We start from the raw sequence: 24,500 nt of genomic DNA on the forward strand, positions 1-24,500 counted from the left end.
CAGTTCAAGCTGCTCATGACGTCAAAAAAAACAAAAGCCAGACTATTATGGAGTGACTCCACTACTCTGCCACCGTCTGAATTTAACTGCTAACTTTCTTTTTGCTGTCTGGGTTCATTCACTTTCTGTACCTTTCAAATGTTACACAAGCACTTTACATCAAGTCAACACAAAGCGCTGTGATAAAGAGGAAGAGGGATCGAAGGACGTGTAGAAGGGGAGAAAATATGAACAATAATAAAGCTGTTAAAGCTTTATGTAATGCTTGAATATCTTCCCTCCCCCTTGAAGTCCATATGCACAACCATTTTCTGCATGGACACATTGTATATGAGTATACAGTAGATGGAGCACTCTACCAGGGTTCAGTGCTTACATCTTGTTCTAGGGCGCAGTGAGAGCCTGTAGCTCGTCACGCTACAGACCCAGAGGCCGTTTTTACTTTCAACACATTTATTTTTACATCTTTTTCTCAGAAGTGTGTCTGCTCTTTCTCTGTGTCATGAAATCTTGTTGCTTTCCAGTTGTTTTGGTTTTTTGTAATTATTGCTGCGTTTCTGTGAGAATATGCGCGATATGTAATTGTGTTGTAATGTTTTCGCCCATGGGAATTACCCTTTCGTAAATGAATGTCCATTTTTTCGATTTGTCAGCATTCTCTTGCTGCTCCCACATCCAGATTTTCCAAATCTTGATTGCTGACAAACTGTGAGCTTGTGACAGTGACGTGGCTCACAATGAGATGGTTGTGTAGTGAGACGATAAATGGCATTTGTGTTTTTGGTCATAAGACACAGTGAAATTATGTTTTTTAAGCACTATTCTTTATGGCAATAATGCAACCGTTATTGTTGAACAATGCAAGTGACAAGCTGCAGTGATTTATCGTTAGTTTTCAGCTGTTAAACTAATTGGCAACTGATTTGATAATCAATTAATGAGTTTGAGCAATTTCTGATTTTTTTTTTTTTTTTTTAAGTCAAAATCATCTGATTCCAGCTTCTTAAATATGAATGTTTCCTGTTTTCTTTACTCCTTCATGACCGTAAACAAAATATCTTTGCGTTGTGGACAAAACAAGACATTTGAGGAACACATCTTAGGCATTGGGAAAAACATTTTTCACAGTTTTCTGACATTTTATAGCATACTCGATAGTTGCGGAAATAGTTAACAGATTAATCAACAATGAAATACAGTGACATGTGACATGCCTAATAACACTTTGGTTAAACAGCACTTTATTGTGCTTTCACCACCTGGGTGAGATTATTAGACTCGAGCCGAAGCATTGTGCATAAAACTTGGATGTAATGTGAAACATTAATGTTTCATTTGTGTTTTTGTTTTGTGCAGAACCGTGAGCTGCAGATCATGAGGAAGTTGGACCACTGCAACATAGTCCGTCTGCGCTACTTCTTCTACTCCAGTGGAGACAAGGTCAGTATGCTGAGTGTGTCTGGGGTTTGTTTTGGGGCTACGTGATTTATTTTGTTTAATGCTGCAAGGTAGTAAACAGTTAAAGCGTTTCCATGTAGAGTTTTGACTTCAACTTAAGGTCTTTATACTAAAGGTCTTTATATAAATGTGCATGTACATTTTTTAAGCACAGACCTGCTCTGAGTTCATAGGTTCTTCGTCAGAGTGAGGATAGACATATTTATTATATCTGGTACATTATACTGGAAGTAAACAGCATTTTATCATGTTATGTAATACCACAGACCAAAAGGAGGCTTTTAAACAACTGATGTATAATTTAAAGACAAACTCCTGCACACTGTCAAAATAGATACGTTTATGGGGATGTTTCAGTAGCTACACCTTCAACGGGCAAAGTTTTGCGTTGTTACCAAAATGTCATAATAAATGCATTTTGCAAGTTAGACAGTGTGCAGGAGTTTCTTTTCATAAGACTAGCATATAAAAGCAGTGTATAACTGAGTCTGCAGGTCCTTAAAGTCTTAAAATGTCTTCAATTCATCTTTTTATAAATTGCCTTTCAAGTCATTAAATAGTCTTAAATGTTAATTTGTGAGGTCTTAATTGCCGCAAACTCAGTTTAAATTATCCATCTGTTAGTTTTTATCAAACTGAGCAAAGTTCAGATGCATTAAAGTCGACATTCCTGATGTTAATGTTTTAACCTACCAGTGAACCAAATACTGTGTTTTTGCTTTGTACTTGCACTTTCTGTTTGCAAAATTTACTCATTTAATACCAAATTCTGAATAAAAAAAACACATGTACACTATTTGCCTTTATACTTACTTGCAGTGTTTGAATAAGGAATGCATTTGTCCCAAAATCTGTCTTAAATTTGGTCAAAAAATATCTTAAATCATTAAATTAAGTGTCTGATTCCAATAGAAGCCCTGTATGCGAGCTCAGTGGATCATGATATCAAATTAAATAGTTGCATTAAGTCAAATCAAGTAAAAAGTGAGGTGGTGATCATTGTCCCTTCTCTGTGTAATGGTACACAGTGAACAGTGAATCCATTCTTTCAAAATATTCCAGTTTCTACTGTTTTAATAGCTCTTAAATTAAAGTCCCTTTTTGATTTCTGAAAAGAGGCGGTGAAGGTATACCTATCTTTGCTCTGCCTCAGAATGCTTCTTTCTAGTACTAGCTTTTTATCTTCAAGAGCACATTAAAGTTCCCGGTGTGTTCAAATGATCGAGCACTTGGCTTCAATCAGAGTAGTAAAATATTTTAGCTTTCTCTCATGTTCAAGACTTTAGGTCATGACAGCTGCACCAGTATACACAGTACAATGTGAAAGGGAAGTCCCTCTCTCTGCCTGTCTCTGGAGGTCCCCTGGAGACTACAAGGCTGGACTATGTCATTCAGCTAGCTGACAAACAGGCAGCAGTGCGTGTGTCAAATATAGACATGGACCCGGCAGACGCGCTGTTGGGACTATACCCATGACTCGGCAGTTAGGAATGCTTCCATGTTGCACACCTACAGAGGCTAAGGAAAGCTGCGGGGATTATGGAGGGGAGGTGATGATGAGGGTGGGTGGGAGGAGAGAAGGCTGAGAGATGGGCAGACACCATGTATTTGCCGACCAGAGGGTGTTGGTTAATTATAGACTCACCCGAGCCCTCCCTCTGTGCTGTAAGCTCCACCCAGCTCCCACCCATTGACTCATGCCATGTGCTCACTGACCTCTGGGAATCCTAACTAATTCTTGGTATACACACTGACAGCCTTGACTCGTCACGGGACCGACCCTACTATTCCCCAACTTGACCTTTGAAATCACAATTTTTTTATTATGGTAATCCATGACTTTTTTTTCTTCATAACCGTTACACCTTTCAATTCCCCTTCCTCTGTATCCCCTCCTTTCATGTATTCATTTCTTCTCCCTCCTCCTCTTCTTCTTTCCCCTCACCATATCACTGCGGGCTAATTATGGAGACTGGCACCGTGTTGTTGGTGTGGGGATTTACCACCCATAAAGCCTCATCTTAAGCCCCTTTCACACATCCAGACTATGCCCAAAACATTTAGGAACATTTTGTGCATGGGGTCGTGTGATTGGCAGCAGGCATCGATATTCAGGGTAAAATGTACCGCCAATTTCCCTCCCCCTGAGCCGTGCCAGCATTTTCAGTGTATGAAAGCAGGAACATTGCAAACATAAGCACGTAAAGGGTTACGTCTGCCTGACGAAAGATGCTTTCACGTGGAGTGAGCGAAGAAATCTCAAGACAGGAGATTGATGGTGAAGTGCTGACAGCAGATTAGTGAGCAGGTGAAGCAGAGTTTTAGTGGTGTATTGTCAAGTAGAAGGTTTGAGTACAATCAATCAGTCTGAACACCCAGTGGATAACCTGGTAGAGTTGGTGCCCTATCTACAGAGGCTGTGTCCGCGTCGCTGCAGCTGTGGTATCCGATATGCCAAGATACAACAACAACAGCTCATTTGGCCAATAAAAAATATTGATATATCCACTTTTTTTACCCACTTAATTAAAACAATCATTAAGTCTGTTCTGTATTGGAATTAAAATCGCATTATGCATACTCTTATTGTCATGACACACCAGTAAATGGAGACATAAAATACAGTGATTTTCAATGTAAGTAGTACTCATTCATTGTGCAAAAAAAGAAAAACACTTCAACTTAATTAAAAAAAAATTAGTATTTGTATCGGCAGAAATCAGCATGTTTGTCTATAATGATAACGATATCCGCTCATACCGATGACGTGCCAATATTATCATGCATCCATACAAAAAAAAAAACCCCACTAACATCTGGCTTTTAACTTTATTGTGAAAGGTTACAATCAACATTCATTCCCAAAAGACATTACTCTACAGTAGTTTTGGGTATTTATGAGCTTCAGACACAAACATTTTCGCCCCTTTACACACCACCACAAATTCTGTCCGCCTCCATCCAAGCAGCACTCAAAAAATCATCGGGAAAAAAAGTAATAGAAAAAACAAGAAGAAACCACTGTAACATTTTCACTGGAATCCCTTGTGCTTTCTAATGTTCACTCCCCCTGCCTCTCGGTGTGTCTGTGATGTCAAATGTGACAAACCAGTAAGGGCATACTCATACAGAGCCCTGTACACGGCTCTGGATTACTGGCAATGGAAAAGGAGTCTGTCGCCTATTTTTCGCGGGTTTTTCTGCATTTAAAAACCCACATGAAAGGAATAGCTGGTGAAGTAGGCTAAAGGTAATATCACCTGATTATGGAGGTCAGTGGAGAGTTGCAGGCAAGTTGATGGGTAGATGACAGATGTGTAAAGTAGCAGAGGGTGAAGCATAGGTAAGATGAGGTCAGGTGTGTGTAGACGCTGTCCTAATGGGAGGGTTCATGCTGGGTGCAGCTGTGAGCCACGCCACGACTGCTGCTACTGTAGCCGGCAGCATGTGCACACAGGTAGTCTTATGTAACTGCTGGCATGTGGCGTGCTCAACACACACAGTGTGCTTTTTCTTTTACCCTTTAACCACTTGTATAATACTGTTCAAACAGGAGGCCGCAGGTCCAAACAGCGTAGGCAGGTAGGCAAATAGCAGTTTGACTTTTACCTCTTTAAAATATGTGGTGGCAGAGATAGCGGATGGAAGACGTTCAGCAGACACACAGTTGCCCTCTGCTGTGGTTGCATCTCAAAATCACATCTTCAGGGTTCAAACATGGTGACTGAGGTGCTTGTAGTATTTGAATTTGACACTCAGAAATGTAACCACTGGAATAGCTTAAAACTCAAACATTTTTAACATCATCCTTGAAAAATTTCTTGAATATAACAGAAGAGAACAAAATGATATACTATGAAATATTTTAGATAAATGTTTTAAACTCAAAAGCGAAGAATGGCGGTGCTTGCCATAATTTTCTAATGCTGTATGAGCTCTAAGCACCAGGGGTTTGTTAAATATCAGTAAATATTCTGCATGTAACTGTTGTCAGTGGAGCTGATGAATAGATTTCTTTTGTTGGTTGCAAGGAGTGCTTTGACTGCTTTTTTGTCCTTTGCCAACCACATGCTTGAATAATTCAACCAGCTAATTAAGGATAAGTTAATTTTAGGTCCTGCTAGCATGCATTTGCTCCATTTACAAATTTGCATAACTCTCTTGAAACAGATGGTTGTGGAGAAAACAAATCCATCCTTGAAAATAAAAATGAGGGCTTGAAAAAGTACTTGAAAGTCCTTTAATTCGACTTGCCCGTGTCTCTATGAACCCTGCATCTGTGTACACACACAAAAAAACATGTAATTTCTTCTGTGACTTCACTTGATTCTCTGACATACAAACAAAAAAAATATCATTCTTGCCAGCATGTCATGAAGCTTTAGTTGTAACAACAAAGAAACAAAAACTCAGTTAATTCTCAACAAAATTCATAAACCACTGGAGCCTTGGCTGAGATAACCCACTAGAGGGCCTCAGAATAACGCATTATTGGGCCTAGATTAACCCCCACCTGTCTTTAAATTCTCATTAAGTCCAGTACACACAGCAGACCACAACTGTAAGCTCAATTATTAGACCCGGGTTTCCTGTGTGCGAGTTGCTGTTTGATTAAATACATCTTTATTTAGAAACATACAACAATATAAAGTAAAAGCTCTGTAGACCTAGAAATTGACATAAAGGCACCAAGATTAGGTAATAATGCCAAACTCGCTAATGCTGATACGGTACCTCACTCCTGCATGATGCAGTTTTACTAAATGAGTTAAAGGAGTATCTGTCAGCCTTTGAGCAAATTTGATATGTCTTTGTATTTTATGTTTGATCCACTGAGTTCATATTTAGTCCAGGGCAGCACACCCTTAATTTGATAATTGCTCTTTTGTTTGACAATATGGACAACAAAAGCAGAGCATAAACCAAAGTTATAAGAGACGTAGGGACACAATTCTGAGTTAAAATCTAGTCTTTATATTTTGTGCGCATGGTGTGGACTTTAAAATGAATGCACGTTCACTCAATGTACCCCACACTGTATTGTGCCCGGGGCAAAAACGTATTACGTAATAGTTGTACTGGTTGGTTTTGGGGCTTCAGGCAAAAATACCGAAGCTGTCGTGTAGTCTGCATGTTGTACTTTACATGACGATCACAGAAGTGCATAAACACAGTCTGTGGGGAGAAAGTGGATGGGTGGGCCCACACAGTTTATATTTGCCTTGGAATCCACTAGCGGGTTAATATGCGCCTCATCATCCCAGTGTGATTCTATAGTGGCAAAACACACACACGCACACACATGCAGATGTTAATATATAGCAGACTGGTTGAACAGCATTGCTTCTGGGTGATGAGTTTTGGGCTTTTCTGTGGTATCTGTAAAATGTTGCTGGTTCTTCTAAACCTCCATTCTTATCTATTTTTTTATTTTAATGGTTTTACAGGGGGCTTTTAATTACAGGAATTGGGTTTTAATAAGGAACTTTCTTTTTTTTTAACACTCACAGTCCCCCTGCACCTGTGATTTCTTCCTGATTTCTTTCAAAAACATGGGAAGAAGACAATGAGCAATAAGACAAAAAACTACCCGTAAAAGGTGCTTAAAGAGTTTTTAATAATTTTGAAACATCATGTTAGATTTGGAATTATGTAAATTATAAATGTAGTTTTCCCCCCTGCTATTTTCTTTTTCCGCTGGATATTTTTCCTGAGCTTTTTAAAGACAATTTACGATTTTCTTGCCATTTTTGAATCATCTGTTACTAAGTTGCCCTAACGTCGTGTTTTTTTTTTAAAGAAATCACACCACTTTGGTGGAGTTAAAGGTTTAAATACTTGTGAAAGCAGCACAAAAACAGTGATGGTGCTCCAGGTTTCAAAGGGTTAAATGGATTCATGCATTATGTCAAATGCTGACTTATGTAGTGTGGCCTATGGCAATCATCCTCAGGCACATGACCAAGAAGCACGAACCCAACATGCTGATATAAGCTGCACTTATGGAAGCTGGCTTGCATACTGCTCACTGCTGCACAGACTCCATCAATCCCCTTCTCTTACACAACGTAGCACGGTGATTGTTGTTGAACGGTGAAACCGGTGTTCAGGTGGAAGCAGTTTTTCTCAGCAAATTAGAAGCTGAATTATTTAGCCGGCACCAAACAAGGAGCCAATCAGATCCCTGCCTGGCTAACCATCTGGGAACAAGCCAAGGAAGTGGCTTTGTAGTGAGGCAGGAAGTGAGTCATCGCTGTTGCTACGCTAAATATAGCTTTGATGGCGCTAGCAGAAGGCGGAGCGAGCCCTCTAGTCGTCACAAATGTTATCAATGGGAGTTTTGCACGCACACACACACACACACACACACATACACATGGCTAGAGGAGAGATACACAGAGAATGAGTTTGGGGGGTGTTGGTGATGCCAGTGAGAGATGAGTGTATAAACGAAGGTGTCATCACTGATATCTGCACCCGTTTGCCTGTTTGCCCAGTCCTCCCGGCCCTGTATTTCATTCAGTCACCATATATGTGTCTAATTGTCTGAGTGTGAGCGGGCGAGAGCAGTCAGTACAAAGCAGGGCATTGAGCTGACAGAAGTGTACCACACCGTCTGTCTGGGAGCGCTTCACGAGACAGGCTCGCTCATCGTGCTTTGCAGACCTGCAGGAAGCCAGATCTGCCAACCGCCTGTGCTGCATGTTGGGCAGACTGTTCACACTGCTAACAGATGGGGGAAAAGGAAAACGGACAACCTGTCCCAGACTAAAAAGGAGGGAGAGAATAATTTAATTAATTTAAGCAGGAAGTCCTACTATTGTATCCCAAGGCAGCATGTTTATGTTGAATGGTTGAACACCGTTTAACAGTCACAGGAGGCACACATCCAGCTCTGTAGTGCTGCCCTCTTGAACACTGACCACTTCACACATTTTGTCACAGATATTTTTTTATGTGCCAATATGACTCAAAACAAATGACCACTCCTGGCTATAGTGTGGAGATACAAAAGGGTGTGTTCAAATAAGTATTAATCCACCACTGAAAATAGTCCCCAACAAATGCAACTATTAAATAAAAAAGGACAGTGCCCACTGCCCAGCCGTTTTAGAAAGCATTGAGCATGTTTTAACAATCAAAGACAATATATTTGTGAGCCTTTTATTTAAAAAGCTGCCATCGGCAGGAACCAGTGGGCTCGCCGCTGAGTGTTACAGAACTCACTGGAGTTTAGAAAGTATTAAAAGTTGGATTAAACTGTTGTTGACTTTTGTATTTTAATGATTTTTGTGGACAGAAGGTGAAGTCTGTAATAATGCCATTCTCATCATTTAAATACTGTTGAGGTAAACATGTTGAGGCACGTATTTTAGGAATCAAATGATGATTAAATCTGCCCTAAAAACTCATAGATTCAGCCTAATGCTACTAGCTCGTTTATTCAGCTTTTCAAAGTCCCACACTGTAAAGTCAGATTTCCACGTCTTTTTTATTGTAAAGCAGGTATGGGTGCTATATAAATACTGTGAAAATATCAAAACGCTCACTCCAAGGAGAAATGCATACAGTCCATATTAATTCCCTATTAAGAAACATTTGCCAAACATTTGGGCTGTCAGGACTTCTGTTAATTTGTAATGTTACAACTACAGTATCTAAAGGTAGAAACTGCTGTTACAGTCATTTGCTGGCTGTTGTGACGGTGCAGAGAGGCAGAGAGCACAGATGTGGAAGACCCAGAGACAACTGACCAATCAGAGCAGACTGGGCTTTTCAGGAAGACAGTACGAGAAAAGTACATATATGTATATATTTTACATTAAAGCATGTAAACATGTTCTTATAGAAACCCGAAATAAACGCATGAACCTGAAAATTAGCACAATTTTGGCCCTTGAAGCCAACCAAAGTGTGTTTTCTGAAGGCTTTGCTGTTCGCGGTTAACTGCGGATAGCTGTGAAGGCATCGATGTGAGCGAAGTCCTTTATGAATCTATAAGGTGCTTTTAATCTGCAAATATTTACACACTGTTTCATTTCAGTCTGAGCTATGAGTGTGACATGACTTCTGGGTCTCAAACAATGGACTCACAAGAAACACCCGATGACTCAGTGCTGGCTAACTCTGGTCAGAATCAAAGGAAAAAGGAAGTGTTAGAATAACTGGGTGGAGAAGCCTCTGATACAGCAACCTTTCAGGGGTCAGTGTGCTCACGAGAAGAACGTGTGCTACCCCGCCCTCCAACCAGGAAATGAGAAAATGATATCATTGTCTGCGGCCACTGTTGGAGTGAAGGCCTTTATGACGCATAGTTGTGTGTTTCCTGCCCTCGGGGGACAAATCCTTAACAATGGGTCCCCAGTTAGACTGCAAAAAGAATAAATGTGACATCAGCTCATAAACAGCTTGTTTCAGCTGGGAAAGACATACCATAACTGCGGACACAGTGAGGAAGGGACTGGAAGGAAACGTTCTCCAAAATAAGATGACATATTGTGCGTCTGGCATTTACATGGATATGCACATTTGTAGGTCATGAATGCTTTTATTCTTATTGCTCCCAATCGTACTCAGTGTCTTGGGAGAAAACTATTTTTCTAGAAATTGAAAACCATGCTAGATTTTTAAAATATTGTTTTAGACTAACCTCATGGGGCTGTGTGTTTATCTCTTTGTTTCTCTCCAACAGAAAGATGAAGTGTATCTGAATCTGGTTCTGGATTATGTCCCTGAGACTGTCTACAGAGTGGCCAGACACTACAGCCGAGCCAAACAGACTCTGCCCATGGTTTATGTCAAGGTATGTAACTGTATGGCAAGACGTGGTGCACTTTTTGAGTATTTTTCGAGTATTTCTGTTTGTTTTTTTAAATATTCATTTTAGCAGATAACAAGTACAAAACAACACAAATACCCACCCAAACCACAACCAACCAACCCCCGACCCCTCAAATCCCCGACATACTCTTATGGTTACATACATAACATAAGAAAAGTGAGACACGTATGAGAAAAATTTGCAAAGGCAGGAAAGTCTTCACATTGCCTGTCTCTAAATGATTTTCCTATCTCAGGGAAATAATTGAAAAAACACCTACAGTTAATTAGTCCCACAGAGTGGAGGAAGCACTCACAGTTACCTTTTAAACTCCACACATCAATATAAATATTTATCTGTACAGGAAATTGTGGGATGAGAAGACCTCACATGCACATGAACACATTGTAGCAATTTAAATTTTGTGTTAGTTTAAAAGAGGTGAAATGATAGCTTCATAAATTTGGCATGCAGGATATGAGAATTAGGTTTGTGTACTTGTATCCCCAATCAAAATCATCCGTTTCTGATTAAATATGAGGGGAGAAAGACACGTTTCATTTTAACTCTACAAGTTAACAACATTCAGGACTGTTGAAGAGGCAATGTGAGACACGGTCGTCCAAACGTTTGCTGATAAAAATGTTCTGCACTTGACCCGGCTGAAATTGATTCTTGAGTGGTTGTTTCCAGATTTGAATCCTGTTATGAAAATTGGGCTTGCCGTTTGTGTAGGCGTAACCTGTGTTTGTTTTTCCATGTGTAGTTGTACATGTACCAGCTGTTCAGGAGCCTGGCCTACATCCACTCGTTTGGGATCTGTCATCGGGACATCAAGCCCCAGAATCTGCTGCTGGATCCAGAGACCGCTGTGCTCAAGCTCTGTGACTTTGGCAGGTGAGACTCAGCAACCTCAGGCATGTTCAGTCCATGATAAATAATAGACCATGTAAGGCGCATTTAAGCTCCTTTTATGTCAAAATATATATACTTTCACTTTAAACATTGTGACCATCACTTCCGACGTACTTTCGTGTGTAGATGGCATTAGAGGACAGAGTCAAAAGTTTCTGACAACAACAAAAACAGTCTTAATAATGTACTTTTTAACAGAGGCAGTGTTGTAGACAGTGGCGGTCTGTGATGGACATTGCCCGACAGCTCGCTGCGAGCAGCACTGGTGTGTTTTTAGCTTAATGTTTAAGGTGTTTGTGAAATGCTAACCAGCAAAAATGATAGTAAACGCTAACCCCACATTCACTCTCAGTTTGACAGACAATAGAGTTCTTCAGGGATGAAGTTTTTATGTAGGCAGATGGGGAAGTTAGTGTTGCCCTGGTTCCCGTATCAAAAAGCCTATGGGATTTATCCATCGGATTTTTGATTATTGCAGAAAGTAAGCTCTGTGGTAAACAAACATACAGTATATGATACTTCAACATCTTGTTCAGCAAGATAGTCTTCACAAATGAACACCACTTTCTGGGTTTTGGAAGCCTAAATTTAGTCACCAGAAGTAAAAAGCTATTGCTAGGCTATAAACGAACAGCACCACGGTTGTGTCGCCACTGCTACGAGGCTGTAAAGCTGTGTTCAGCGCGGACTGGGGTATTTACTTACGTATTTTGTGTCGTAGAGCAAAACATGAAAGTCTCTTCAGCTTGTGTTGATGACAGACCTTATTTCAGGCTTCTAAGCAAAAACCCATTCAAAAAACCTATTGACTTTTAGATGAGGGAGCAAGAGGTGCTAAAATGCAAACTGATTTCTGGGTTTTAGGACTCATTCTTTGGGGTTTTTTATACGCTCCTGTGCTCTGGCGGTAAACTGAGATATATGTGCATGTTTATGTAGGGAGTTTGAATGTTGCAAAATGTTCCCCCACATTTTCAGCGATTAACTGAAAAGGTTTCCCAGAGAAATTTATAAAAAGCAAATGGATAGTAGTTTGGTATTTTACTGTCACACACTCGTCTTAATCTCAAGACTTTTTTTAGGTTCATATTACCTGTCTTTTTGCCTAAAAGCAGCAGAATTTGATGAAGGTGATGATGATGATGATGTGCTTTGATTTTGTGTGCAGTGCTAAGCAGCTGGTCCGCGGGGAGCCTAATGTGTCCTACATCTGCTCTCGCTACTATCGAGCCCCTGAGCTCATCTTTGGTGCCACTGACTACACCTCCAGCATAGGTAAGCTCACTCCAGCTGTTACAACATTTAACCCTCAAGCCACTCAAAAGTCTTAATAATAAAATATCATCAGATGTTCTGTATGAATGCTTCTCATTTTGACTCACTGTGGCTGTCTCTGGCTTTTTTTTTTGCTACAACTGACTCCTTTGCCTTTTGGTGACCTGCCTTTTCCTCTTTAGATGTGTGGTCAGCCGGCTGCGTGCTGGCAGAGCTGTTGCTAGGACAACCAATCTTTCCTGGTGACAGTGGAGTGGATCAGTTGGTTGAAATTATCAAGGTAATGACCGGGGTGACCCACAGGATGTTAAAGTCTTTATATATGATCTGCTTCCTTTTCACAAGTGATGAGGGATTCAGGTTAAAGACATATTTTGTCCTGTTCTTCTCTCTCCTGTTCTTTCCAGGTTCTCGGCACCCCGACCCGAGAGCAGATCCGAGAGATGAACCCCAACTACACCGAGTTCAAATTCCCCCAGATTAAGGCACATCCTTGGACTAAGGTGAGTCAACAGGTACAGGAGCCCTTTTACTTCTCTAAGATCAACCGCTGCTGCATCTTTTGTCTCCATGCTTGTGTTGTTTCTGCATGCTGCTCCACAGCCATCCAACATCATTACATCCAAGCAACAGAGCTGCAAGAGGCTGTAATCAGCCCACACCTGCACTTAGTTCTTTAGACCATGACTGATAAAACATAATCTAAACACTCAGCCTTACACAGCGTTGTCACAAATCTCTTTTTTAGTAGTTTTTAAGTTGCACGTGTCACATTCTGAGATTGCTATGAAACAATTTGAAGAGTCCCTTTGTTCCTTTGTGAATATCCGTGAGAGAGGCAGCAGCTGTCCCATTTGCATTGTTGATACGGCATGAAGATTTCATTAGTTGTCTGTGGATTCATTAAATGATTTAACATTCTTTATCTATCAAGATAAAAAAAAAAATACACTCACGGGCTACTTTATGAGGTACATCTTGACTTTTCTGCTTAGGACCCCCTTTTTTGCCTTTAGAACTGCCTTAAGTCTTTGAAGAATGTTTTCAGCACCTCGGTGAATCCATGCCACAGAGATTTTGCTCCAAATTGGCATGATAGCATCATAGAGTTGCTGCAGATAAGTTGGCTGCACATCCATGATGTCAGTCTTTGTTCCATAACTCCCCAAAGGTGCTCTGCTGGATATAGATGTGGTGATTTAAGTACAGCTCAATGCTGTGTGCAAGGAACCGTGATGATTTGAGCTTTGTGACATTGGCGTGTTATCCTGCTGGAAGTAGCTGTGAGAAAATGGGTACACTGTGTTCATAAAGGGATGAACACGGTCAGCAACAATACTGGGCTAGAGCTGTGGTATTTTAAAGGTGCTTGAAGTGGCCCAAATTGTGCCCAAGAAAATATCCTCCTCAGTGTAACACCACCGCCAGCCTCAACCGTTGATACAGTGCATGATGGATGATATTTACGCCAAATTCTGACCCAACCAACCAAAAGTCTCATCAGAAATGGACTTCTCAAACCAGACAATGATTTTCCAATCTTCTGTTGTCCAATTTTGGAGAACCTGTGCGAATTGTAGCCTCTGTTTCCTGTTCTTAGCTGACAGCAGTGGCACCTGGTGTGGTCTTCTGCTGCTGTAGCCCATCTGCTTCAAGGTTTGATGCGTTGTGCGTTCAGAGATGCTCCTCGGCGTACCTCAGTTGTAATGAGCTGGAACCAGTCTGGCCATTTTCCTCTGACCTCTGCCATCAACAAGGCAGACAAATGCCCCTTACTGGATATTTTCTCTTTTTCAGACTTTTCTCTCTAAACGTGAGAGAAGGTTGTGTGTGAAAATATAGCGCAGCAGTTTCTGAGACGTGCAAACCAGCTCGTCCGGCAACATCAATCATGCCACTTTCAATGTCACTTAAAAGGCCTTTCTTCTCTTTTCGGAAGCTTTGTTGGGACCTCAGTAGATCGTCTTCACCATGTCTTAATGCTTAACTGCACTGAGCTTGCTGTCATGTGATTAGCTGATTAGATATCTGCGTTATCATGAACAGCCGCACAGGTGTACCTGATGAAGCGGTCAGTGAGTTTGAGTTTCTTTATCGTTCTTGACTATTTGTTGCTTTTGGTTTTTGCTCTTAAAGAGCAGCTGCATCCTGCTCAGTCAGTCCTTACTCCGTTCTGCTTTATCCGTCAGTTTATTAGAGACAGGTTGATCTGTCAAAATCAGACAGTCACATAAGTTCTCCACACCATGCGCTCGTCTGAGTGCATGTTTTAAGTCAATGTGAAAATAAATAGGTGGGAAACAGCAGAGGAACATTCTCTCTTCCTGGCTCTCCCTCAGCAGTCCCACCCACAGCTCTTGCATTGGATCACAGATTCATCCAATCAGCAGGCAGCAACAGCGGGTCTTCCCGTTGGCCTCTTGGGCGCCATGTTGTGGTCACTCTGTGCAACTGTGTTCAGTCAGCACTACTGTGCTGCTGCAGCAACCAAAGCTATTCATTCAGACATACCCCTTCAAGATAACTAAAACATCTAACTGATAACAGCAGGTTTCATAAAACACACTAAAGATATTGTTCTCATTTTCTGACACAAGCTCATTTTGTGTGTGTGTGTGTGTGTGTGTGTGTGTGTGTGTGTGTGTGTGTAACAACACTGGAATTTCCACTTTTGTTTTACAGCACTTGACAGCAGACTTCATATGATCTCTACTGACGTCCATATTTGTGTCTAACTGTTGTTCAGGTGTTCCGGCCGCGTACGCCTCCGGAGGCCATCGCCCTGTGCTCTCGCCTGCTGGAGTACACACCCACGGCCCGCCTCACCCCTCTAGAGGCCTGCGCACACTCCTTCTTTGACGAGCTGCGCGACCCCAACGTCAAACTGCCCAACGGGAGAGAGAAGCCCTCCCTCTTCAATTTCACCACCCAGGGTATGCACATATACAGACATTGCATTTATTAGTAGAGAGGTAAACTTTCATTTGGAACTGAGACTAAAGCTGTTGCCAGAATATTTGCTTCAAAAATTGAATTACAATTGTGTATTTCAACAAATTGTGTAGCTGCCTCTTTCTATGAGTAAGTGTCTTCATTCAGGAGTTGCAGGAAACTGTATACAAACATGACCTTGTAGCTTGTTCTCTCTCTTCCAGAGTTATCCAGTAATCCCTCTTTGGCCTCCATACTCATCCCTGCTCACGCCCGCAGCCAGGCCGCCGCCTCTACCCCAACCAACACCTCTGCCACCACAGGTTAGACCCACACTTCCTCCAACAAGCGCTCTTTTCTGCAGCCATCCAAAAGTGTTACGCTTTAGTGGTCATTATATATCTTTTCAAGTTTGGTAGATTTTAACTTGTGCTTAAAGTTGGTGCATAAAAAGCTCTGTGGGAACGAAACGCTGCTTTGTAAATTGTTGCTTTGACCAGAAGGTTGACTGTTTACTATTTCCACATCATTGCAAAATGCATTCACACATTTACACCTGGGAGCTGCCTAAACCGTCTTGTAAATGATGGTCACTATGCTGCTCCAGTTGGATATTAAGGGTCTTGCTCATGAGCTTTGACTCATAGCAGTAGCTGACATGTGAGTGAATTGGAGCGGTGAGAATTTCCTCTGCTCCACGCTCAACTCAGATTACGCCTCACTTCACTCAAATCAGTCAGTCGCTCGCTCAGTTTTCTTCGTGAACTCCATTGTCAAGCTTGCAGCAGCCAGTTTTTTGGAAGAAGAAAAAGTGTGTGTGAGAGAGAGAGCAATACATTAATGCATTTCAATGTAGGGCATGCCTTGGCTGCAAATGGCAAACTTACAGGGTGCGTTCTGAATCGCATAATAAATCTTTTTACTTTAAGTCAAGTTAAATAAGATAAAGTTCAGTGAACTTTGACACTCTTACTTATGTATACATTACCATGGAGATCAAAGAAAACACCATTCGTGGAGCTCGTCAGATGCGGAGATCAATCTGTAGAGATCTGCTGTGGTTACTTGGGAATGTATGTAGTTTAATCCTCAAGCTATAACTGCATACATTGTGGACTCAAACATTTTATCCTACTAAAATTAGCCTACAAATGCATTTCTCTATTACTGTTTTGTTATTTTTTGTCTTTGTTGGTAATATTTATGATTACTTTGTTAACTTAAACAGTTAATATATAATACAGTTATATTACTTTTCAACTCCACACCATCAGTCACTTGTATGCACTGTCATTCGTCACTGCAGCTTTTATCAGCTGTCAATGAGCTTTCATCTGTTAGCGGTTCAGTCAATGTGACGTATCCTGGGTCAGAATACCCAGAAAAGTTTGCTGGCTTGCATACTGCAAAATCTGACTGGACGTAACAAAACATCCTGGTATCTTTGGTATGTTGCAGCAGATATATTATGTACTGGGACATACTAAGTCTTTTTCTGGCATACTATATAGTATGATAGTATAGGAATTGGAATGCACAGACAGTGTGAGAGTTACCAGTGCAGAATAGGATTGAGATGGTAATATAAGGCATAAGGCAGTGCTCAAACTTTTTAGAAAATCTACTCTGTGCTCCATTCAAAATGCTTAGGCTCATGCTTTGCTCCGTTCACATGCTCCTAATAGCTGAGGAATGGAATGAGCTTTTTAAGACGGATTTATACCCAGAAGTAGAGCCTGCGTACTAACTCTAAACCAGCCTTTCTCATTCCCTTTCCCTGCCTATATTTCTCCAATAAACTCTTTAAACGCTTTAAAGGTAGTTTATTGCAGGACATGTTCTACCCATCCCTCTCTCTGTGTCTTTGTCACATTTAACCACCCTTATCCACCAATCTAAGTAATTCTTTGACTGTAAATGGTAAATGGACTTGCACTTTTTTAGTGCTTTTCCAGTCTTCCGACCACTCAGAGTGCTTTTTACACAACATGTCACATTCACCCATTCACACACTGGTGGACGAGGCTGTCATACGTGCTGCCCCCTGCTACTCATGCTGCGTTCCATTGCAAGTCGGAAGTCCATAATCCCGCGGCGGTTTTTCTGACTTCAGATCTAAATGTGTTCCAGTTCATCTGCTCGGGAAAACATGGATGCCCGCAGAAAACTCATGTTTGATTGGCTAGCCTCTGAACATCAGAAGCATGTACTGAGGACCTACATGAGCTACTCAAGCACCGTCAGGGAGGGGAAAAAGCATATGCTGTAAATGTAGCTGGCTACATGCAGGTTCATCGACGTAGGTAGCTAAGAGAGACGGGAGGAGTAGAGATCTAGGCTACTGCGTGCTCGCAAAGACTTCTGTCAAACAGAAATCTACTGAGTGGAACGCAGCTGCCACTAAAGAGTTGTTATAGCATGTTTCACTACACAGCTAATAACATAAAAGTCAAAACTGACAAACGTGCACCGCCATATTGACGTCAATTCAAGTGACTCAGTCTACATGGATCTTGCCTCAAGTTTCCTATTTGGAATCCCGACTCCAATGACCGTTCCACTGCATTTTCCAAGTCGGACATCGATGTACAATGGAACGCAGCATCTGTAACCAGTCGCACGAAATCACACGCCAGTGGAACAATCATCAAGAGCAATTTGGAGTTCAGGATCTTGCCTAAGGATACTCAAGTATGTTGACTAGAAGAGATGGGAATCAAACTGCCAACCTTGTGATTAGAGGATGACCCGCTCTACCTTTGAGGCGCAGCTGCCCCTAAGTGTCACTGATCATCACCTCTTGTTGTCCACAGATGGCAGCAGCACAGAGCGAGGTCCCAGCACCACCACCGCCTCTGCCTCGGCCTCCAACTCCACCTCCTGAGCCCACAGACGACCCGCCCCGCCCCGGTCTCAGCCCCAGCCCACGGCCTCTCCATTGCCCCGGCCAGGGGGTGAGCTCCACTCAGCTCTGCTCTGCCCTGCTCTCCTCCCTGACAGCAGCGGAGCGATGCTGACGCAGTCTGGGTTCAACAGCTAGCCAACAGCCCCATGACACGACCACAAATCAAGCATCCCTAAATCTTCCTCTTTTCTCCTTGACTGGCCCCTCATCCAGCTGTTTGAACTCTACTCCATCCTCCGTCAAAGACGTCTCTCCGTGCCCTTTCAACAGGGAAGGAAAGCGCAGGGCCAGAGGTGTTGTCGACTGTACTATTGATAAAAGTACACTGTACATGTATACACAATGCTAGCCTGCTAATGTTTGTAAGAGGACAATCTGTAGAAAAAGTCCTAAGCTGTTCCCCTCGGCCCTCTCCCGATCTGGCCTTCCTCCTCCATTTTTCTGCATCCTTTGACCTCTGGCCCCATGTGTCCCCTGGCCGATCCCCCCCTTCGGTTCCTCCTGTAGTGCATGGCCTGAGTATGGATAGGATCACCCGGGGGTCACCCCGCCCTCTCACTTCTCACCCCCACTTCCGCAGACAAGGCATGAGGCTCACGCACGGGTATACACACAAACACACTCATAAACACACATCCTCACACACATGGGTGCATGAAGATCCTGATGTATGTGGAAAGGAGCAGTCCACTTGCAGGGTTTGGACTTTTTTTTTTTTTTTTTTCTTTGCCTGGGGTTTTTAAATGGTTAGAAAAGCTGTTTTACTCGACCTTGTTTTTAATTTTTGTTTTGTACCCCCCCGGGCAGATGTTTTTTGGATTGCGATGGAAGTGACATGTATCTGGTCCTGTGTGCTTGTATAATATATACATACAATACAAAACATGCATACATACACAGTTTATATATTACTTTTCCTTATGTATAAAAAGTATATATAGATATATGTATATTAACTACAATGGTTCAGAAATCATTTATGGTGAGCTCATATCTGGCAGAGCAGTGGCAATATTTGCTGCTGCCTAAAGACAATAGATTTAGGTAAGGTGGTGTTTCTGTTTTCTTTGCTGGAGTGTGGTTAGATTCCAGCACTCACTTCCCTGTTCTCCTGTGTTGTCTGTATTAAGGCTGTAGATGCATTTTAGGGCATTGCTCTATCCCCTCGTCTTTGTACCGACTCTGTCTGTAACAGTGTTCCTGTGACAGTGCAGTGTCTCGACAAACATCCTTCCCCTCTTTCTCGCTGTCTCTGTGAAGAATTCAAGATGTTTCTTATCACTTTTTCTTTCCTCGACTCCTTGAGAAGTCTCGGGGGTGGTCCCTCTCTCGGCTCACCTCCCGGCTGTCTCATGTGTTGTGACCACTGACTGAAGTGTTAGCCTAGCGTTCTTTCTCCTCCACCTGCCGCACATAGAGCCACTCGGTACAGTCTGTCGAAGCGTCTTATTTACAGAGAATACTCACTACATTCAAAAAAAAAAGAAAAAAAGAAAAAAGAAGAAAATAAAAAAAAGCAGAATTTGTATATACAGTATAAATGCTCCTCACCAAAATTCTGTATGACTTGTATGTTTTTTATGTTATGTTGATTCTTTTTTCCATGTTGTGTTCAAGGTATGTATATATGCAGACCCATGTACTGTTTATGAGCAAAAACAAAGAGGGTAGGGAAAGAAAAAAAAAATTAAAAAAACAAAACAATCAGGGCGAAACTGATGATGTTTATGGATATTGTAGATGATGATGATGATCAGCTTTATCCAGCCATATGTTCAATCTTACCTGTACAGTACAGTAGATGACAGCTGTATTATTGTAACAAGAACTAGTCATGTATAGTGTAACTATAGTTTGGAGTGCCTTTGCTTTCATACACCTTCGCCTTGTTTCCGCTCACCCAGCCCCACCCGCCATCACCCCCCCCTTCCACCCCCACCCATCCGATTGTGACTCTCCCTTCGGTGCTGTTGAATGTCCTGCTATCCTGCGACACACTCTCCCACTCACACCCCTTCCCCTCTTTCATTGCACACTTAATGTAATATAAAGTACATTGTTAACTGTAAGGATTATTTTTTCCTTAAAGATACAAGTAGATGAGTGTTTATTTTAATAGATGTTTTATCTTGGACACACATGCACGCACAAACATGTATACCACAGTCCTGGCACGGGCTCCGGGGCATGAAGTGGGGGGTTGTGGATGGCAGCAGGGGTTTAAAAAAGGCCTCATATACTGTATATATACAATACAGTACAGTTTCTGTATTACTCAGTGTTGGTTCTGTTACCAAAGCCAAACTAAGATGTAGTTGTGATGAGCCATCCTCAGAGGCAGCCATGTATCCTGTCTCTCTCGTCTTCTTCTCTCTCTGGATATTTTGTTGTCCTCTTTGCTTGTTCTCCTTCCTGTCTGCGTACTTAGGAGGGGGAATTCAGTAGCACCTAAGGGGTCGAGTCATGTAGCCTCTCTCCTGTCTCCTGCTTGCTGTAATTTTGCATTCATGATCGTGTTGCTACTCTCCACCAGAAAGTTTGACCACAGCACCCTATCCCCTGACTCCAGTTCAATAAAAACACCACAAAGGTTACCAAAAAATAAGAAAAGTAAGTATATATGCTGGAGTAATTATATGATACCAGCATGTATACTAGTTTGATATGCTAACTGGGGCTAAAGAAAAGAAAAATCATAGAAAATACTACAAAAACATCCTGTATAACAGTACTACTACTTGAATGCCTCTGTTTGTGACTGAAATTTTTTTCTTTTTTTTTTCTTCTTTTTTTTTCTTTTGTTCTGTGAAGGTATGCTAAATGTGCACCTCTGTAAATATTCCCTCTGCGTGCTCTGAGGAATAGTTCCCTGGTACTGTAATTTGCATTAAATAAAGAGTAGGATAGCCTGGAAATGATCAACCTCTTTGTCCGTTCCATTTTCATTTTTGTGAGCATAAATGTTATTAAGTTTAAAACCTTGATCTCAGATACCAAATTGCAGAGGCTACACACTTAACATATTTTGGAAAATTGGGTTTAAAGGTCCAGTGTCTAAGATTTAGAGGAATACATAAGCAGAATAGGAATAAAATGTAATAAAAGCTGCGAGCAGTGATGAATGGGCCATTGTAACTCGATGCATGTCGGGGCTACTGGCAGGACGTCGATTGATGCGACCGGGTCTGTCTGTGCAAGGGGAGCACTGCATGCAGTAGGGAATTAGTGTTTAGAGCTGCAGCTGTGAGAGGTGTCAAAAAGGGGAGGAGCCGGCATGTGTGATTCTGGCTGGGCTGCTTGTGATCTGTAAGATGTCTCATAGCACCTTCCAAATGAACAAGTGGATGTTGTCTTTTCCCTCCTCCCATATCAAATAATAGAGCTGGTTGTCTGATTTTAATAAATCGATATTGGGACCTGTATTGCAAGTTTGTTCCCTGATCAGAGTATGCTTCTTGGCTGTATGCATACTAAATCTGGTCTTATTTAATTTCAGGTCTGTTTCCTGTTGTCAGTTGGCGGAGCGATAAGTATAACTAAATATAGACAAGGTGATGTCTTCAGGCCTGGACACTCACATAGCATGTGAAGATTGGAACAGATATTACCATTCAAAGTGAAATGACAGCAGCTTCCTGTTGTTTTTGAATATTGAAATTTGCTACCTGCTACATCTACACTGTTCAACAAAACCAAAAACGCTTTGCATTTCACCAACTTCTTGATATACTACTGTTCAAATTTGACATCAATCTGATTAAATCTGTAGGAGGAGTTTGTTAAGGAACAGAGGCTAAAAATGGTAAAAATTTGCCTAAAAATGAAAATAAAATAAAAAAAATGGCAGACTTCCTGTTGGATTTAGGGCATGACTCCAAGAGGCTTTTTTGTTGGTCTTGTGGGGGCTCCGCAGGGGCTGCTTTGTTTAAATTTTCTACAGGGTGCTACAGAGCTATCTTGGCACATCAAAGTAAAGAAATCATATCAAATATCACATTTTAGGACTGATATGTGTGCCAAATTTCGTGAGTTTTGATGCATGCCTTGACCCTGAAACAGAGCTTCCTGTTTTTGGTGAATACTGTGTCACCATAGCAACAGTGTTTGTGCGCTCTCCCTATTTCTTAAAATTGTTAAATAGTTGTGTTCAGGGACGGACTCTCATCAGCTTGGGGGTAGATTGCATTATGTACAATAGAGTTTTAAACTATTTCCTGTTAGGTGGCGAAAGATGTAAATTCTAGGCCCCGCCATGTCCACGCCCTTCGACCAAAACTCAAAAGCTCCGTAATTTAGAGTCGCCTAAATCTAAAAAGATAGGCTTGCTGTAGGAGAAGTTTGTTAAGGAATAAGGGCTGAAAATGGAAAAATGAAAATTCAAATCAAAATAGTGGACCTCCTGTTGGATTTAGAGACTTTCTGGTTTGTCTTATGAAGCTTCATACACCAAAATTTCTGTATGTCTAGGTAAAACGTAATGCGGGGGCTCCTTCGTTGAAGTTTGTAAGGGAACACTATCGACTTTTATCGATTTTTTTCACACCCAACCACAAAACCATTAAAATATCAAGTCATACATACATACAGTTAGGGCTCTCATACGCCTACCTAACCACACTCTTTTCCCATTAGCCCAGTACACCCTTATAGAATTATGAAAAGTCAATAATGCGAGGAACATTAATATTAATAATCGTTATAGTAATAATAAAAGTATAAGGTTCTGATTATACTATGCACACATATGTACACAATAATGATGATAATAATAATTTCTACAATGTTCAAATCTTGCTGTATGTATTTATATATAGGTATACATGCAATCACAAACACTTATACATGTATGTATACTTAAATACATACGTACATATTTACACATCTTCATATGTACACAAAAGTATCAGACATAACAATAACTGTTATAACAATAACAGAAGCAATATAATATTCAAGGGGTAAGAAAGCATTTCCATCGGAAGCAGTGGCAAGGCATTTTGAGGAGTGAGGATAATGAGTTCTTAAAGGGCCATAATTAATTAGCTGTTCTTTTGTTAATAGGTAGACTGTTCCTGTCAGAGGGAGCTTTGAATTCAAAGGCACATCTGTCAATTTCTTTGCTGGTGAAAGGAACAAAAAAGAAAGGCTGCTGAATTTGTCTGAGAGGACATGGAGATGAAGGGTAATAGATATTGTTTTAGGCATGTGGGGCTCTTGAATTGGATGCACTTAAACATGGACTGGAGCCAATGGGAATTTCATCTTCTGTTTAGGGGTAACCAGTTCAAAGGGTCATACATGATGCAATGATGAATTTGATAAGGGCATTTTACGATACATTTATAACATCAAGGGTGTATTTTGAATGTGTTTCAATAAACCATATCAGTATAATCAAGTATGGGTAGAAGAAGCTGAGTGACAATATTTCTCATTTGAAAAATGAAGCAATTTATGGAGCAATACAGGATACCTAAGCTGCAACGTAGTTTGTTTTAAATGGACTCAATATGTTTAGCAAAAGACATCACTGGATCGATCCAGAGGCCCAGATATTTAAAAGAACTCACTTGTTCCAATGAAGATCCATCATTAAAAGAAATATTTAGAGCTGATGAGTTACCAAGACCTGGTCTGGTACTAAACAAAATACTACAAGAATGTGCAACAGTTTATCAGTTGATAACCATTCGTGAATTGATGCTCAGATTGCAGCAATCTTTCTGATCTATTTACGTTTCCAGCTTGTAAGTTGTAAATTGATTTATTGGCCTGTCTCATATATCAATCAAATTTTTGACAGATGTCACTGCTGATACTGGTGTAAAGGGGACATAAAAAACACAGTGTCTCAAGATTTGGTTCAGTGGTTAAGTCAGGTGGTTGGTGTACCAGAGATTGCTGGTTCAAGTCTTGCTGGGAACATGTGACATTTGAGTTTTATGGCGTAAATAAAATGAAACATTGGCTAATATATATCTGTCTGCTGACAAAAATCATGGATGGCATACCTTGCACCTGAATTTTCATATATTTAATTTTTCCCTGCCAAGAAGTTTATTTTAAGTGCTTTTAAGGGCTTAGGGTTTATTTATCAGCCGGACTCATGTATCAGTCACATTTTCGACAGATGTCACTGCCGATACTTGGCTCAAGGGAACGTCGAACACATGCAAAGTGTCTGAAGAGTTGGTT

The 24,500-nt window shown here is 41.1% G+C and overlaps 1 protein-coding gene across 2 annotated transcripts in view; it reads left to right on the forward strand.

Moving 5' to 3' along the window:
- The window catches only part of gsk3ba (glycogen synthase kinase 3 beta, genome duplicate a), a 46,786-nt gene extending 25,559 nt beyond the window's left edge, over positions 1–21,227 (forward strand). Inside the window, exons 3-11 of one of the 2 annotated variants that reach the window (XM_042494218.1) lie at positions 1,357–1,440; positions 10,151–10,261; positions 11,046–11,176; positions 12,363–12,469; positions 12,652–12,749; positions 12,877–12,984; positions 15,216–15,402; positions 15,625–15,723; positions 18,214–21,227. In XM_042494218.1, the coding sequence (XP_042350152.1) occupies positions 1,357–1,440; positions 10,151–10,261; positions 11,046–11,176; positions 12,363–12,469; positions 12,652–12,749; positions 12,877–12,984; positions 15,216–15,402; positions 15,625–15,723; positions 18,214–18,284 (996 nt within the window). In that variant the 3' untranslated portion in view covers positions 18,285–21,227. The remainder of the gene's footprint in view (positions 1–1,356; positions 1,441–10,150; positions 10,262–11,045; positions 11,177–12,362; positions 12,470–12,651; positions 12,750–12,876; positions 12,985–15,215; positions 15,403–15,624; positions 15,724–18,213) is intronic. The other variant, XM_042494219.1, reaches the window with a different exon arrangement.
- Positions 21,228–24,500: the final 3,273 nt, after the last annotated feature.

Source organism: Plectropomus leopardus, chromosome 10 (assembly GCF_008729295.1).
Source record: "Plectropomus leopardus isolate mb chromosome 10, YSFRI_Pleo_2.0, whole genome shotgun sequence".
In the NCBI taxonomy this organism is placed as follows: Eukaryota; Metazoa; Chordata; class Actinopteri; order Perciformes; family Serranidae; genus Plectropomus; species Plectropomus leopardus.